The sequence below is a fragment of the Loxodonta africana genome, chromosome 2, assembly GCF_030014295.1.
Source record: "Loxodonta africana isolate mLoxAfr1 chromosome 2, mLoxAfr1.hap2, whole genome shotgun sequence".
Lineage (NCBI taxonomy): Eukaryota > Metazoa > Chordata > Mammalia > Proboscidea > Elephantidae > Loxodonta > Loxodonta africana.
This window is the reverse complement of record NC_087343.1, coordinates 231,234,936-231,252,998: the sequence shown is the minus strand read 5'-3', so window position 1 is coordinate 231,252,998 and position 18,063 is coordinate 231,234,936. Positions and strand designations below refer to the sequence as shown.

Sequence of the window (18,063 nt, the reverse complement as noted above, 5' to 3'; positions counted from 1 at the left end):
TGGCAAGGAGTAGGCTTCTTGGATCGAGTAGACACAGGAGACTATGTGTGCAGCTCTTGTCTGGAGGGGAGATGTGAAGGCTAAGGGGGACAGAAGGTGGCTGAATAGACAAGGAAACACAGGATGGAGAGAAGGAATGTGCTGTCTCATTAGGGGGAGAGCAACTAGGAGTATATAGCAAGGTGTATACAAGGTTTTGTACAAGAGACTGACTTGATTTGTAAACTTTCACTTAAAGCACAATAAAATATGGAAAAAAAAAGAGTCATTCTAACAGAACAAGGGATGCTGCATGGTTTAAAGTCAGGAAAAGTGTGCGTCAGGGTTGCATCCTTTAACCATACTTAATCAATCTGTATGCTGAGCAAATAATACAAGAAGCTGGGCTATATGAATAAGAATGGGGCATTAGGATTGGAGGAAGACTCATTAACAACCTGCATTATGCAGATGACACAACCTTGCTTGCTGAAAGTGAAGAGGACTTGAAGCACTTACTAATGAAGATCAAAGACCACAGCCTTCAGTATGGAGCCTCAACACAAAGAAAACAAAAGTCCTCACAACTGGACCAATAAGCAATACCATGATAAATGGAGAAAAGAAGTTGGTTAGGATTTCACTTTACTTGGATTCACAATCAACACCCATGGAAGCAGCAGTCAAGAAATCAAAAGATGCATTGCATTGGGCAAATCTGCTGCAAAAGACCTCGTTAAAGTGTTAAAAAGCAAAGATGTCACTTTAAGGACTAAGGTCTGCCTGACCCTAGCTGTGGTGTTTTCAATTGCCTTGTATATATGCATGTGAAAGCTGGACAATAAATAAGGAAGACCAAAGAAGAATTGATGCCTTTGAATTATGGTGTTGGCAAAGAATATTGAACAAACAAATCTGTCTTGGAACAAGTACAGGCAAATATTCCTTAGAAGCAAGGACGGCAAGTCTCCTTCTTACATATTTTGGACATGTTATCAGCAGGGACCAGTCCCTGGAGAAGGATGTTGTGCTTGGTGCAGTAAGAGGGTCTGCAAAACAGAGGAAGATCCTCGACTAGATAGATAGGCACAGTGGCTGCAACAATGGGTTCGCGTAATAACGATTGTGAGAATTGTGCAGGACCGGGCAGTGTTTCATTCTGTTGCAAATATGGTAGCTGTGAGTTGGAACTGACTGGATGGCACCTAACAGCAACACCAACAAGCTGTGTGCCAGGCACTGTTCTAGGCACTAAGGATATGGTATTAAATAAGGAATACTCCTTGCCCTATGGAACAAAAATAAATGAAAACAGAATAATGTAGTAGAGTGACTGGAAAGAGGGTACTTAAGACTGGGTGGCCTATAAAGGCCTCTCTTAGCTGAGACTTGTATGATGAGGAGCCAGCCACATGCAAATCTAGGGGTAGAGTGTTCTAGGAAAAGGGAACAACAAATGCATGAGACCCAAGGTGAGTAAGAGCATGTTTGAGAAACAGAATACCCACGTGGCCCATGTGGTGGGCTAGGTAGCTGGAGCAGAGTGAGCAAAGGGAGAATAATACAAATTAGGGCAGAGAGTAGATGATGTACAGCCTGTAAGGTAGGCTAAGGAGAGTGGATTTTATTCTACGTGTACTGAGAAGCCACTGAAGAGCTTTATGCAGGCTGGGAAGTGATTCATGTTTTAAACTCCTGTTTCTATATTGGATTGAAGCAGTGGCAAGAGAGGAAGCAGGCACACTGAGTAGGAGAGTAGCACAGTAATCCACTTGAAAAATGTGGACCAGGGAAGTGGTTTTATCTAGGATAATTTTGAGGTAGAACCAAGAGGACTTTCTGATGGATTGGATGTGGGAAATGGAGAAGAGATGGGAATCAAGGATGATATCAAGACTTCCGGCCTAGGTAACTTGGGGAAGATTGAGGGAGGAGCAGATCTTGTGAGAAAAGTCAAGTTTTTTTCTTCCCTTGTTTTCCTGTCCTCCAGTTCATAGGCCAGGGAATTTCTACACTGAGGTAACACCATTGGCTCCAGCATCTGCTAATCTCTGCCTCCAGGTTCAAAAGCTCATACTCTCAGGTAAGTCTCCTTCTTCCACAGTGTTTAAGAGTTCAGCTGCTAACAAAAAGGTCAGCAGTTCAAACCCACCAGCTGCTCCTTGGAAACCCTATAGGACAGTTCCACTCTGCTCCGCAGAGCCACTATGAGTCGGAATCAATTCAAAGGCAACGGGTTTTGTTTTGCTTTTGGTTTAGAGGAGGAAAAGAGCCCTGGTGGCATGGTGGTTAAAGTGCTCAGCTGTTAACCAAAAGGCTGACAATTTGAACCCACCAGCCGCTCCACGGCAGAAAGATGTCGCAGTCTGCTTCAGTAAAGATTACAGCCTTGGAAACCCTATGGGGCAGCTCTACCCTGTGCTATAGGGTCGCTATGAGTCAGAATCGACTCCATGGCAGTGGATCTGGTTTAGGTTTTTTGGTACAGCTTGCAAACTACAATGGAGCAGGAATATATTTGCACCTTAATACTCCTGGAAGGAAACTTTGGTGCTCTCTGAAATGTGAAAACACTGCTTTTAAGAGACATTAATATTTTAAGAATACAGAGGAGTTTTGATACTACAAAAATTAAATATTGACCCTGAGGAAGCCCATGTTCCAATATTATTGGCAGCTCCAGCAGACACTTGTGAACAATAAACTATTATTTTGCTCAAAGGATTCCGACTTCATTCCCAAGAAGCTGTATTTCATTAACAGTTTTCAAGTGTTCCTTCTATTTCCCTCAAACAACCTCTTTGTAACTCCTGCTATTTTTCTGAGTCTTTTTTAACTAACGTGTTCCATAACCATTATCTGATAGAAGCCAGATTTCTCTTAAAATGTAGAGGCCTGGAGTCTGTATAACCAACTACATGAATGAGACCCAGATAAGGAGGAAAAGGCAGAAGACAGGGGAGAGAATGACTTCTTGTGAATCAAATCTGGGTTACACTTCAGTAAAATAATGTGGCTGTAGAAGAACAGATAGTAAAAAAATAAATAAATAAAATAAAGTTGGTTGAAATTTAATTATAAAATATTTGTGGCATTTCTCTCTCCAAATTAGGCTTGCATCAGGTCACTGCCGGCCTCCCCTGGTATGAAAACAGTCTTTGCAGTCAATAATATGTTCAAAAACAAATCCAGTCAGTTTTTATCATCTCTAAAGCTCGACTGTCATTACATCTCTGGCAATGCTTCTGTCACCAAGACCGTATTTTCCAACTACTGATCCTTCTTCTTTCTTTCCAACTTTCACATTCCAATCACCAGTAATTATCAATGCATCTTGATTGCATGTTCGATCAATTTCAGACTGCAGCAGCTGATAAAAATCTTCTATTTCTTCATCTTTGGCCCTAGTGGTTGGTGCATAAATTCGATAGTAGTCATATTAACTGGTCTTCCTTGTAGGCATATGGATATTATCCTATCACTGACAGCATTGTACTTCAGGATAGATCTTAAAACGTTCTTTTTGACAATGAATGCAGCACCATTCCTCTTCAAGTTGTCATTACCAGCATAGTAGACTATATGATTGTCTAATTCGAAATGACCAATACCAGTCCATTTTGGCTCGCTAATGCCTAGGACATCAATGTTTATGCATTCCATTCCATTTTTGATGATTTCCAATTTTCCTAGATTCATACTTCATACATTCCAGGTTCTGATTATTTAATGGATGTTTGCAGCTATTTCTTCCATTTTGAGTCAAGCCACATCAGCAAATGAAGGCCCCAAAAGCTTTACTATATCCACGTCTTTAAGGTCGACTCTGCTTTGAGGAGGCAGCTCCTCCCCAGTCACCTTTTGAGTGCCTTCCAACCCGGGGGGCTCATCTTCCAGCACTATATCAGGCAATGTTCCGCTGCTATTCATAGAGTTTTCACTGGCTAATGTTTTTCAGAATTAGACTGCCAGGTCCTTCTCCTTGGTCTGTCTTAGCCTACAAGCTCAGCTGAAACCTGTACTCCATGGGTGACCCTGCTGGTATCTGAATACCGGTGGCTTAGCTTCCAGCATCACAGCAACAAGCAAGCCCCCATATTAGGACAAAATGACAGACGCTTGACAGAATTTTGCAAGACCAACGACTTCTTCATTGCAAATACCTTCTTTCACCAACATAAACGCAGACTATACACATGGACCTCGCCAGGTGGAACACACAGAAATCAAACTGACTAGATCTGTGGAAAGAAACGATGGAAAAGCTCAATATCATCAGTCAGAACAAGGCCAGGGGTCGACTGTGGAACACATCATCAATTGCTCATATGCTAGTTCAAGGTGAAACTGAAGAAAACCAGAGCAAGTCCATGAGAGTGAAAACATGACCTTGAGTATATCCCACCTGAATTTAGAGACCATCTGAAGAATAGACTTGACTCATTGAATACCAGTGACTGAAGATCAGACGAGTTGTGGAATGACATCAAGGACATCATCCATGAAGAAAGCAAGAGGTCATTGAAAAGACAAGAAAGAAAGAAAAGACCAAGATGGATGTCAGAGGAGACTCTGAAACTTGCTCTTGAACATCAAGCAGCTAAAGCAAAAGGAAGAATTGATGAAGTAAAAGAATTGAACAGGAGATTTCAAAGATTGTCTCAGGAAGACAAAGTAAAGTAATATAATGACATGTGCAAAGAGCTGGGAGTGGAAAACCAAAAGGGAAGAACAAGCTTGGTGTTTCTCAGGCTGAAATAACTGAAGAAAAAATTGAAGCCTCAAGCTGCAATAGTGACGGATTCTATGGGGAAAATATTAAACAACACAGGAAGCATAAAAAAAGATGGAAGGAGGAGGCAGTGCCAAGATGGCCGACTAGGTAGAAGCTACCTCGGATCCCTCTTGCAACAAAGACTCAGAAAAACAAGTGAATCGATCACATATATGACAATTCACGAACCCTGATCATCAAACACAGATCTAAAGAGTTGACCTGAGTGACAGGGGAGCAAAAAGCTGCATCCTGAAGCAGCGACTGCTTCTGGAACCAGTGACCCGCGCCACAGCCTTGAGCCCTCGCGATTCCCGGGTGCCGAGTGGCGGGGCTGATTGCGGCATGCTGAGGTGGGGCAGACACGGGACACAGCCCTAACCCATAGCCCCCTATGGTAACCTCCATAGAGAATCAGCCAGTGCAAGCAGGCTGCACACTGACAGGGCTAATGAGAGAACAAGCAACCATGGGGAAGCAGCGACTCTTTTCGGAGCCTGGAGCCAGCGTCCCAGTCAGAAAACCTTGGCGCCGGGCTTTGGACTGGGCACAGGGAGCTGAGCACGGCATTCTCAGATGGCACAAACATGGGACACAGCCCTAGCCCCCAAAGGTGACCTCGGGGGAAGCCCAGCTGGTGCACACAGGCAGCGCAGCGACACAGCTGACAGGAGAAGAAATCACCTGGAGGCAACAACTGGTTTTGGATCCTGGAGTGCGGCGTCTCAGCCGGGGAACCTTGACACTGGGCTTTGGACTGGGAGCAAAGGAACTGCCCATGACTTCTGAGGCAGCACAAGCACAGGACACAGGCCTGACCCTCGGGGGGCAATCTCGACCCAGCCAATGCACACAGGCTACATACCCCTCGGGAATCTCAGATAAAACAGTCATCACCAAGCAAGATAAGTAACTTTGTCTATATTCCTGGGTGCTAATCTCTCCTATCTATCTGATCTCTCCCCTCCCCTTCCCAGGCGGCTTCATTAACATTGGAATTTCCTGGGCCAGAGAGTGAAGTGCTCTGTGGGTTTTGTTTTGTTTTGATTTGATTTTGTCTTCTCCTAACCCATTCTCCTGCCCTGAGAGAAGCAGCTACAAAAAACCCAGGGGCCAAAAATCCTTCCCTGACTTCCCGGAATTGGATTAAAATACAGAACCAGCTCCAGCCAAGCATATGAGATCCACAGTCTTGGGCTTTCATCCCTACAGGCAACAAGATGGCTATTATAATGCAAAGGCAATTCTGATAGTGATCTGACTGTAATTGTTTTAGTAGATTACTAGAAAGACAAGTTTTCCAGGTCTGATATCTCTACCTATTAAACAGAGCCCTCACTGATCCACAATGGGGAACCGAGGGCTGAAGCTCTACCCAAACCACCTAGCCTCCTGCCACAGGGGTCTGAGGATAGTGACACCTACCAATCTGTAGAGGTACATGCATTGGGTGCCTAAGGTACAACTACAGAGACAACCCACCAAAGCGCTTTAGGAATAGAGACACACCTACCTCACTGGCACTTGGGGGAAGCCTGTCAGCATTCTGCCTCCCTGGGAATATGACCCCCTGCTGCTCCTAGAATCTGGTGTACACAACTATCACCTCTACTCCTCTAAGCGAATAGGTGACAGTCGACCCCACACACTTGGCAACCCAAAATCAGATTCTACTCAAGAATAGTGAATGGACTCAGGCTTATATATCTGGTAACAGCCCAAACCAGCTGGTAAGAGGACATAAGTTATTCAAAGGCTACAACAATCAAGACAGCGCAATCTAGTAGCCCATCTATGTATACTATGTATATTACTATGTATATTGAAAGAAAACAAAACAAGATAAGACTCAGTGAGCAAATATAAAATAAATCATTACAATATCTTATAGATGGCTTGGAGACAGCAGTCGATATCTAACCACATAAAGAAGCAGACCATGATTGCTTCTACAACTCCCCAAATTAAAGAATCAAAATCTTTCCCAAATGAAGATACAATCCTGGAATTGCCAGATGCAGAATATAAAAAACTAATTTACAAAATGTGTCAAGACATCAGGGATGACCTCAGAAATGAAATAAGGCAATCTACAGAAAAAGCCAAGGAACACACTGATAAAGCAGTTGAAGAAATCAAAAAGATTATTCAAGAACATAGTGGAAAAATTAATAAGCTGCAAGAATCCATAGAGAGACAACATTCAGAAATCCAAAAGATTAACAGTAAAATTACAGAATTAGACAACTCAATAGGAAGTCAGAGGAGCAGAATTCAGCAATTGGAATGCAGAGTGGGGGAGGAGGAGGATAAAGCAATTGACACCAATATAGTTGAAGAAAAATCAGATAAAAGAATTTTAAAAAATGAAGAAACCCTAAGAATCATGTGGGACTCTATCAAGAAGAATAACTTGTGTGTGATTGGAGTTCCAGAACAGGGAGGGATGACAGAAAATACAGAGAGAATAGTTGAAGATCTGTTGACAGAAAACTTCCCTGACATCATGAAAGATATCATGATGACATCATGAAAGGATATCTATCCAAGATGCTCATCGAACCCCATATAAGATTGATCCAAAAAGAAAATCAGCAAGACATATTATCATCAAACTTGCCAAAACCAAAGATAAAGAGAAAATTTGAAAAGCAGCCAGGGATAAAAGAAAGGTCTCCTACAAAGGAGAATCAATAAGAATAAGTTCAGACTACTCAGCAGAAACCATGCAGTCAAGAAGGCAATGGGATGACATATATAGAGCACTGAAGGAGAAAACACAGCCAGCCAAGGATCATTTATCCAGCAAAACTCTCAACTGTGAAGGTGAAATTAAAACATTTACAGATAAACACAAGCTTAGAGAATTTGCAAAAACCAAACTAAAGCTACAAGAAATACTAAAGGAAATTGTTTGGTCAGAAAATCAATAACATCAGATACCAACACAACACAAGGTCACAGAACAGAGCATCCTGATATCAACTCAAATAGGGAAATCACAAAAACAAATTAAGATTAATTTTAAAAGAAAAAAATGCTCAAAACAGGGAATCTTTGAAGTCAATATGTAAAAGATCACAATAATCAAAAAGAGGGACTAAATACAGGAGGCATAGAACTGCCATATGGAGAGGAAAACAAGGCGACACAGGATGATACAAGTTAGGTTTTTACTTAGAAAAATAGGGGGAAATATTAAGGTAACCACAAAGAGGTCTAGCAATTCCATAACTCAAAATAAAAACCAAGAAAAACATAACAACTCAGCAAACATAAATTCGACTACTATGAAAATCAGGAACACACGATTTACAAAGAAAAATGTCCCAGCACAAAAAAGTAAGTGGAAAAATGAAATTGTCAACAACACACATAAAAAGGCATCAAAATGACAGCACCAAACACATACTTATCTATAATTACCCTGAATGTAAATGGACTAAATGCACCAATAAAGAGACAGAGAGTCTCAGACTGGATAAAGAAACATGATCCGTCTATATGCTGCCTGCAAGAGCCACACCTTAGACTTAGAGACACAAACAAACTAAAACTCAAAGGATGGAAAAAATATATCAAGCAAACAACAAGCAAAAAAGAGCAGGAGTAAAAAAAAAAAAAAAGGCAGTATTAATTTCTGACAAAATAGGCTTTAAAGTTAAATCCACCACAAAGGAGAAAGAAGGACGCTACATAATGATTAAAGGGACAATTGACCAGGAAGATATAACCATATTAAATATTTATGTACCCAATGACAGGGCTGCAACATACATAAAACAAACTTTAACAGAACTGAAAAGTGAGATAGACACCTCCACAATTATAGTAGGAGACTTCAACACACCACTTTCAGAGAAGGATAGGATTTCCAGTAAGAAGCTCAATACAGACACGGAAGACCTAATTGCTACAATCAACCAACTTGACCTCACAGACCTATACAGAACACTCCAGCCAACAGCTGCAAAGTACCCTTTTTTTTTCTAGTGCACATGGGACATTCTCTAGAATAGATCACATATTAGGTCATAAAACAAACCTTTGCAGAATCCAAAACATAGAAATATTACAAAGCGTGTTCTCAGACCACAAGGCCATAAAAGTGGAAATCAATAACAGAAAAATCAGGGAAAAGAAATCAACTACTTGGAAACTGAACAATACCCTGCTCAAAAAAGACTGGGTTGTAGAAGACATTAAGGAGGCAATAAAGAAATTCATAGAATGCAAAGAGAATGAAAACACTTCCTATCAAAACCTCTGGGACACAGCAAAAGCAGTGCTCAGAGCTTAATTTATATCTATAAATGCACACATACATAAAGAAGAAAGAGCAAAATCAGAGAACTGTCCCTAAAACTTGAACAAATAGAAAGCGAGCAACAAAAGAATCGATCAGGCACCAGAAGAAAACAAATAATAAAAATTAGAGCGAAACTAAATGAATTAAAAAAATATTTTTTTTAATGAATTAGACAACAGAAAAACAATCGAAAGAATTAACAAAGCCAAAAGCTGGTTCTTTGAAAAAATTAACAAAATTGACAAACCATTGGCTAGACTGACTAAAGAAATACAGGAAAGGAAACAAATAACCCAAATAAGAAACGAGATGGGCCATATCACAACGGACCCAAATGAAATTAAAAGAATCATATCAGATTATTATGAAAAATTGTACTGTAAGAAATTTGCAAACCTAAAAGAAATGGATGAATTCCTAGAAAAACGCTACCTACCTAAACTAACACATTCAGAAGTAGAACAAATAAATAGGCACATAACAAAAAAAGAGATTGAAAAGGTAATCAAAAAACTCCCAACAAAAAAAAGCCCTGGCCCAGACGGCTTCACTGCAGAGTTCTACAGAACTTTCAGAGAAGAATTAACACCACTACTACTAACAGTATTTCAAAGCACAGAAAATGACAGAATACTACCTAACTCATTCTATGAAGCCACCATATCCCTGATACCAAAACCAGGTAAAGACACCACAAAAAAAGAAAATTACAGACCTATATCCCTCATGAACATAGACGCAAAAATCTTCAACAAAATTCTAGCCAATAGAATTCAACAACATATAAAAAAAATAATCCACCACGATCAAGTGGGATTTATACCAGGTATGCAAGACTGGTTTAATATTAGAAAAACCATTAAAGTAAGCCACCATATAAATAAAACAAAAGACAAAAACCACATGATCTTATCAATTGATGCAGAAAAGGCATTTGACAAAGTCCAACACCCATTCATGATAAAAAACTCTCAGCAAAATAGGAATTGAAGGAAAATTCCTCAACATAATAAAGGGCATCTATACAAAGCCAACAGCCAACATCATTCTAAATGGAGAGAGCCTGAAAGCATTTCCCTTGAGAACGGGAACCAGACAAGGATGCCCTTTATCACCGCTCTTATTCAACATTGTGCTAGAGGTCCTAGCCAGAGCACTTAGGCTAGAAAAAGAAATAAAGGGCATCCGGATCGGAAAGGAAGAAGTAAAATTATTTCTATCTGCAGATGACATGGTCTTATACACAGAAAACCCTAAGGAATCCTCCAGAAAACTACTGAAACTGATAGAAGAGTTTAGCAGAGTCTCAGGTTATAAGATAAACATACAAAAATCACTTGGATTCCTCTACATCAACAAAAAGAACATCGAAGAGGAAATCACCAAAACAATACCATTCACAGCAGCCTCCAAGAAGATAAAATACTTAGGAATAAATCTTACCAAAGATGTAAAAGACCTATACAAAGAAAACTACAAAGTACTAGTGCAAGAAACTAAAAGGGACCTACTTAAGTGGAAAAACATACCTTGCTCATGGATAGGAAAACTTAACACAGTAAAAATGTCTACTCTACCAAAAGCCATCTATATATACAATGCACTTCCGATCCAAATTCCAATGACATTTTTTAATGTGATGGAGAAACAAATCACCAACTTCATATGGAAGAGAAAGAAGCCCCGGATAAGTAAAGCATTACTGAAAAAGAAGAAGAAAGTGGGAGGCCTCACTTTATCTGATTTCAGAACATATTATACAGCCACAGTAGTCAAAACAGCCTGGTACTGGTACAACAACCGGCACATAGACCAATGGAACAGAATCGAGGACCCAGATGTAAATCCATCCACATATGAGCAGCTGATATTTGACAAAGACCCAGTGTCAGTTAATTGGGGAAAAGATAGTCCTTTTAACAAATGGTGCTGGCATAACTGGATACCCATTTGCAAAAAAATGAAACAGGACCCATACCTCACACCATGCACAAAAACTAACTCCAAGTGGATCAAAGACCTAAACAGAAAGACTAAAACGATAAAGATCATGGAAGAAAAAATAGGGACAATATTAGGAGCCCTAATACAAGGCATAAACAGAATACAAAACATTACTGAAAATGTCAAAGAGAAACCAGGTAACTGGGAGCTCCTAAAAATCAAACACCTATGCTCATCCAAAGACTTCACCAAAAGAGTAAAAAGACCACCTACAGATTGGGAAAAAATTTTCAGCTATGACATCTCCGACCAGTGCCTGATCTCTAAAATCTCTATGATTCCGTTAAAACTCAACCACAAAAAGACAAACAACCCAATCAAAAAGTGGGCAAAGGATATGAACACACTTCACTAAAGAAGATATTCAGGCAGGTAACAGATACATGAGAAAATGCTCTCGATCATTAGCCATTAGAGAAATGCAAATTAAAACTATGATGAGATTCCAAGGCTGGCATTAATCCAAAAAACACAAAATAATAAATGTTGGAGAGGCTGCGGAGAGATTGGAACTCTTATACACTGCTGGTGGGAATGTCAAATGGTACAACCACTTTGGAAATCTATCTGGCATTGTCTTAAACAGTTAGAACTACCATACAACCCAGAAATCCCACTCCTCAGAATATACCCTAGAGAAATAAGAGCCTTTACACGAACAGATATATGCACACCCATGTTTATTGCAGCACTGTTTACAATAGCAAAAAGCTGGAAGCAACCAAAGTGTCCGTCAATAGATGAATGGTTAAATAAATTGTGGTATATTCACACAATGGAATACTACGCGTCGATAAAGAACAGTGACGAATCTGTGAAACATTTCATAACATGGAGGAACCTGGAAGGCATTATGCTCAGTGAAATTATTCAGAGGCAAAAGGACAAATACTGTATAAGACCATTATAAGATCTTGAGAAATAGTATAAACTGAGAAGAACACATTCTTTTGTGGTTACAAGAGGGGGGAGGGAGGGAGGGTGGGAGAGGGTTATTTACTGATTAGTTAGTAGATAAGAACTACTTTAGGTGAAGAGAAGGACAATACTTAATACAGGGAAGGTCGGCTCAACTGGACTGGGTAAAAGCAAAGAAGTTTCCAGGATAAACTGAATGCTTCAAAGGTCAGCGGAACAAGGGCAGGGGTTTGGGGACTATGGCTTCAGGGGACTCCTAAGTCAATTGGCAAAATAAATTCTATTATGAAAACATTCTGCCTCCCACTTTGAAGTGTGGCGTCTGGGGTCTTAAATGCTAACAAGTGGCCATCTAAGATGCATCAATTGGCCTCAACCCACCTGGACCAAAGGAAAATGAAGAACACCAAGGTCACACGATAACTATGAGCCCAAGAGATAGAAAGGGCCACTTGAACTAGGGACTTACATCATCCTGAGACCAGAAGAACTAGATGGTGCCCGGCCACAACCGATGGCTGCCCTGACAGGGAGCACAACAGAGAGCCCCTGAGAGAGCAGGAGATCAGTGGGATGCAGGCCCCAGATTCTCATAAAAAGACCAGACTTAATGGTCTGACTGAGACTAGAAGAATCCCGGTGGTCATGGTCCCCAAACCTTCTGTTGGCCCAGGATAGGAACCATTCCCGAAGACAACTCATCAGACATGGAAGGCACTGGACAATGGGTTGGCGAGAGATGCTGATGAAGAGTGAGCTACTTGTATCAGGTGGACACTTGAGGCTGTGTTGGCGTCTGCTGTCTGGAGGGGAGATGGGAGGGTAGAGAGGGTTAGAAACTGGCAAAACGGTCACGAAAGGAGAGACTGGAGGGAGGGAGCGGGCTGACTCATTAGGGGGAGAGTAAATGGGAGTATGTAGCAAGGTGTATATAGGCTTATGTGTGACAGACTGACTTGATTTGTAAACTTTCACTTAAAGCACAATAAAAATTGTTTAAAAAAAAAAATGGAAGGAATACACAGAGTCATTATGCCAAAAACAATTAGTCGATGTTCAACCATTTCAAGAGGTGGCATATGATCAGGAACCGATGGTACTGAAGGAAGAAGTCCACGCTGCTCCGAAGGCATTGGCGAAAAACGAGGCTCCAGGAATTGTTGGAATATCAACTGAGATGTTTCAACAAACAGATGTAGCGCTGGAGGTGCTGACTCATCTATGCCAAGGAATATGGAAGACAGCTTCCTGGCCAACTGGCTGGAAGGAATCCATATTTATGCCTATTCCCAAGAAAGGTGATCCAACCCAATGTGGAAATTATAGAACGATATCATTAACATGACAAGCAAGCAAAATTTTGCCGAAGATCATTCAAAAATGGCTGCAGCAGTATATTGACAGGGAACTGCCAGAAATTCAGGCAGGTTTCAGAAGAGGACGTGGAACCAGGGATATCGTTGCTGATGCCAGAGGGATCCTGGCAGAAAGCAGAGAATACCAGAAGGATGTTTACCTGTGTTTTATTGACTATGCAAAGGCGTTCGACTGTGTGTATCATAACAAATTATGGATAACATTGCGAAGAATGGGAATTCCAGAACATTTAATTGTGCTCATGAGGAACCCTTATATAGATCAAGAGGCAGTTGTTCGGACAGAACAAGGAGAGACTGATTGGTTTAAAGTCAGGCAAGGTGTACGTCAGGGTTGTGTTCTTTCATCATACGTATTCAATCTGTATGCTGAGCAAATAATCCGAAAAGCTGGACTATATGAAGAAGAATGGGGCATGAGGACTGGAGCAAGACTCATTAACAACCTGCGTTATGCAGATGACACAACCTTGCTTGCTGAAAGTGAAGAGGACTTGAAGCACTTACTAATGAAGATCAAAGACCACAGCCTTCAGTATGGACTGCACCTCAACATCAAGAAAACAAAAATCCTCACAACTGGACCAATGAGCAACATCATGATAAAAGAAGAAAAGATTAAAGTTGTCATGGGTTTCATTTTACTTAGATCCACAATTAACAGCCATGGAAGCAGCAGTCAAGAAATCAAAAGATGCATTGCATTGGGTAAATCTGCTGCAAAGGACCTCTTTAAAGTGTCAAATAGCAATGATGCCACCTTGAAGACTAAGGTGTGCCTGACCCAAGCCATGGTATTGTCAACCGCATCATATGCATGTGAAAACTGGACAATGAGTAAGGAAGACTGAAGAAGAATTGACTCCTTTGAATTGTGGTGTTGGCAAAGAATATTGAATATCCCATGGACCACCAAAAGAACGAACAAAACTGTCTTAGAAGAAGTACAACCAGAATGTTCCCTAGAAGCAAGGATGGCGAGACTGCATCTTACCTACTTTGGACATGTTGTCAGGAGGGATGAGTCCCTGGAGAAGGACATCATGCTTGGTAGAGTACAGCGTCAGTGGAAAAGAGGAAGACCCTCAGTGAAATAGATTGACACTGTGGCTGCAATGAGGAGCTCAAGCATAGCAACGATTGTAAGGATGGCTCAGGACCGGGCAGTGTTTCGTTCTGTTGTGCATAGGGTTGCTATGGGTCAGAATCGACTCAATGGCACCTAACAACAACAACAACAGGGTTCCACTAACAGTGATGATGTTAGCAATATGGGAAGAGAAAAATAGTATGATGGTTTTATAGTATGTAAAAAGAAATTTTTAGGAAAAACAGTATTGTGAAATATAGTATTTCATAAAGATGGCATTTACAAAGCTACTTAGTTTTCTGCTGAAGTGATATATTTATGTTTAATATATACTGGTTCACAAATAATTGATTGTAATTTTTACAAAGAGTTCCCTTGATGGACTTCAGTCTATCCCTCTGCACATTATTTGATACGAAAACAAACATCCCCAGGGATTCTTTTCCATTCCTGCTCTAGGACAGTTTTATTGTTTCAGGATTTTCCCCTCAGCTCATTCAGGCATATTCCCCAGAGCAAAGATTATTCTGAAGCTGAGATTTTAAAAGGAGAAGAAATCCCTCTACATGCTTCTCTCTCCAAATGTGGCACCTGGACTAATAAAAAAAAAAAAAAATACATCAAATATCTCTGGTCTCAGAGGAGACAAAAGAATAAATTTCAGCGAGGAACCTTCTCACTACAGCAAGACTCCTCTCCTGTGACTGAATTCCGCTTAGTCCCGCCCCTCTCCCAGATGAAGAAAATCCACATCTTTCTGACCCAGATCTTAACATACCAAGTGCTGGTTCCTGGCTTCGCTACACCCCTTCTCTCAACTTCAAGGTAAAGTGGGTGGGAGAGGCCAGGTTAAGTTTGAGTACATGTGTTAACATTTGCTTTCTCTTCTAGTAAATACCACGGAGGGATCCCTAAAGCAAATCCTCTCACTTAAGGTGGATTATTCTGGGTAACATGAGGTAAAATATTAACAGATAGTCCTCTCAAGCCTAATCATGACACCCTTCCCACAAACACCACCAGTAAATTTCAGTCCTGGCTACATATTAGGACTGGAAAAAATATGTTGTGGCAAGGGAAAATACAACAGCTGAAAGACCTTGAATTGAAATAACAATAACTCTAAGTGGGCTTTAAAAAAATTGCTAAGATCAACATAACCTGAGAATTTATGGACAGAGGGCAATAGTTGAAGATGGGAATAGATTAACTACGGAAGCAAATTAAATATACCAATCTGAGTAACCACAGAATCTACCTATTCATCTCATGTTGTTAGATGTCATCGAGTTGGTCCTGACTCATAGCAACCCCGTGTACAACGGAATGAAAACACTGCCTGGACCTGCGCCATCCTCACAATTATTATTATGCTTGAGCTCACTGTGTCAATCCATCTTGTTGAGGGTTTTCCTTTTTTTTTTTCTCTACTTTACCAAGCGTGATGTCCTTCTCCAGGGACTGATCACTCCTGATAACATGTCCAAAGTATGTGATAATACTTATTAAATATCATACATTTCTTAAATAATATTAAATAATAAAAAATAAAAATTATTTTATAATAAAAATTAAATAATATTAAATAATAAAAAATAAAATTAAATAATAAATGTCATACATTTATTAAATAGCTTCTACAGGCCAAAACTAGGCTAAGCATTTGGAAGGCAAGGGGAACTTAAACACAGATCAAGCTTCTAAACTGTTCATAAGGAAGAAAAAAAAAAAAACTAAATAGAGGAGGAAGATGAAGCAAAATATGAACAGAGAGAAGGGGCTGTCAGGGGACGTTTCGCAGAAGGGACAATGCTTGATCCAGGTCTTATAGGATAAAGAGATCTTCAGCAAGCTACTGTAGGGGGACGAGAGAGAAACCAGCATGTGCAAAGGAACATACGCTTGAGTGTGTGGCTTTCCAATCATGGTTGGAGCAACTGGTGAGAGGGTGAGATTGGGGAAAGGAAAAGTGAGACAACAGAGACCAGATCAGAGATGAGGTAGGGTGCCACATGTTGGTGTTTGAGGGTCTCTGAGTATGTTAAAACAATGGAGTGACAAAATGAGGATTGTAATTTTTGAAGGATACTCAAGCACATTAACATCAAGAATGAGTTAATTTGGGTGACTCTGGAGGCAGAATGATCATAGTGACAGATAACCAGTCTCACATTACGGCAATAGGGCTACCCAGTATGTCATTTAACTCCTTCTTGAATATCATGAAGAAGTCTTCTTTTTTGTGGTATTACAAAAGCTGGTGATCCAGCCATAAGCAATTTACTTCCTGTAATATCCTTACAGAGAGAAAATTATTTTTATTTTCCTAAAATGGGCCTCTCTAGAATTTTTCCATGTTTGATGTAGTTCTTGCATTGAAAGCACGCAGAGTGTTTTTTTTCTGTTCCAAAAGAAAACCCATTTAGGGAATATTATTTCTATGTAACATTATCATTTTCAATAGCAGCATATCCTTCAAAAAGGGTCTCCAATAGCACTTTTCCAGACTCCAACTCAATCCCCCAACAGATACTCCGGTGGATCAATAACCCAATTTTAAAATATTGCCTAAACAAAGAACCAGACACGGGCTAGTAGCACCACATGCATTTACTTTTAGCTTCTCATAGTCTGTGCTATATTTCTATTAAGGAAGACAAAGAATCCATTAGATGTCCTCATAATTTCTCCATTGAACTATTTGTTTCAAGCTTCTGATCAAAGAAAACCTCCAGAATAGTATCACAGGTACAATTTCCCAAACAAATTTTCCATCCTGTAATTGTGCAATTAAATTTAAGCAAAATCCTAGGCTTTCCATTTATCCCTATTAAATGTGACCTTCTTGCTTCAGAATGAGACTCTTGCCTATTGAGATAATGTGGATTGTCTATCCCTGCCAACTCTGAGTCATCTTAGATTTGTATTTCTTTTATATGACAGTGGACTAAAAGGCTTAGGATCGGGGCCTGGGTGCAAACTGTGAATTTATCGAGGTATAGCTCTGCATCCCTTGCAGGTTTCCTAATATATTCTCTGTGGCTCAGTTTCCTCTACATTAACAGTATGTGCCTACCATTTATTTAGCACCAATGTATTACATGCAATGAGTGTATAAATTGTGATGATTCTCAGTGTAGACAAGAGGATATGAATACTCACTTAATAGTGAAGGACACTATAGCTGTTTAGTGTAGGAAGCAGGATTTGGACTGTGACCACACTGATCCTCATGTGCTGTTGTGTTTTTGTTTATTATTATTTTTTAGAAAGATAATTCTTTTGAGAGTGATGAATTCATCAGTTTTAGTATGTCTTCTATGTACCAGTGTCTACTTCTGTACAGTAGACTCTTCTCACACATGCTTCTGGGGCATTTAGCCCTCTCCAAACGCTCAGGGTAAACATTATTTCTTTCACTTTCATGAAAGAAGACTGAGGCTGAAGATGCTGACATTCCTCACCCAAAGTTCTCAAAGTCACTGTGGCCAGGACTGGCCAAACATGGATTCAGATATGTTCTGTCTGGATAGGAAGATGGTACTTTCGCCCTCCACCAAATGTATGCAGCGTCCACTCCCTCATCAACAACCTGCAAAACCTCATTTCCCCA

General features: G+C 40.3%; 1 protein-coding gene across 1 annotated transcript in view; it reads left to right on the top strand.

Moving 5' to 3' along the window:
- Window positions 1–18,063, top strand: part of LOC100658060 (olfactory receptor 2G3-like) — a 36,133-nt gene that overhangs the window by 12,332 nt on the left and 5,738 nt on the right. Inside the window, exon 2 of the mRNA XM_023540329.2 lies at window positions 1,970–2,062. Within this exon, the coding sequence (XP_023396097.1) occupies window positions 1,970–2,062 (93 nt within the window). The remainder of the gene's footprint in view (window positions 1–1,969; window positions 2,063–18,063) is intronic.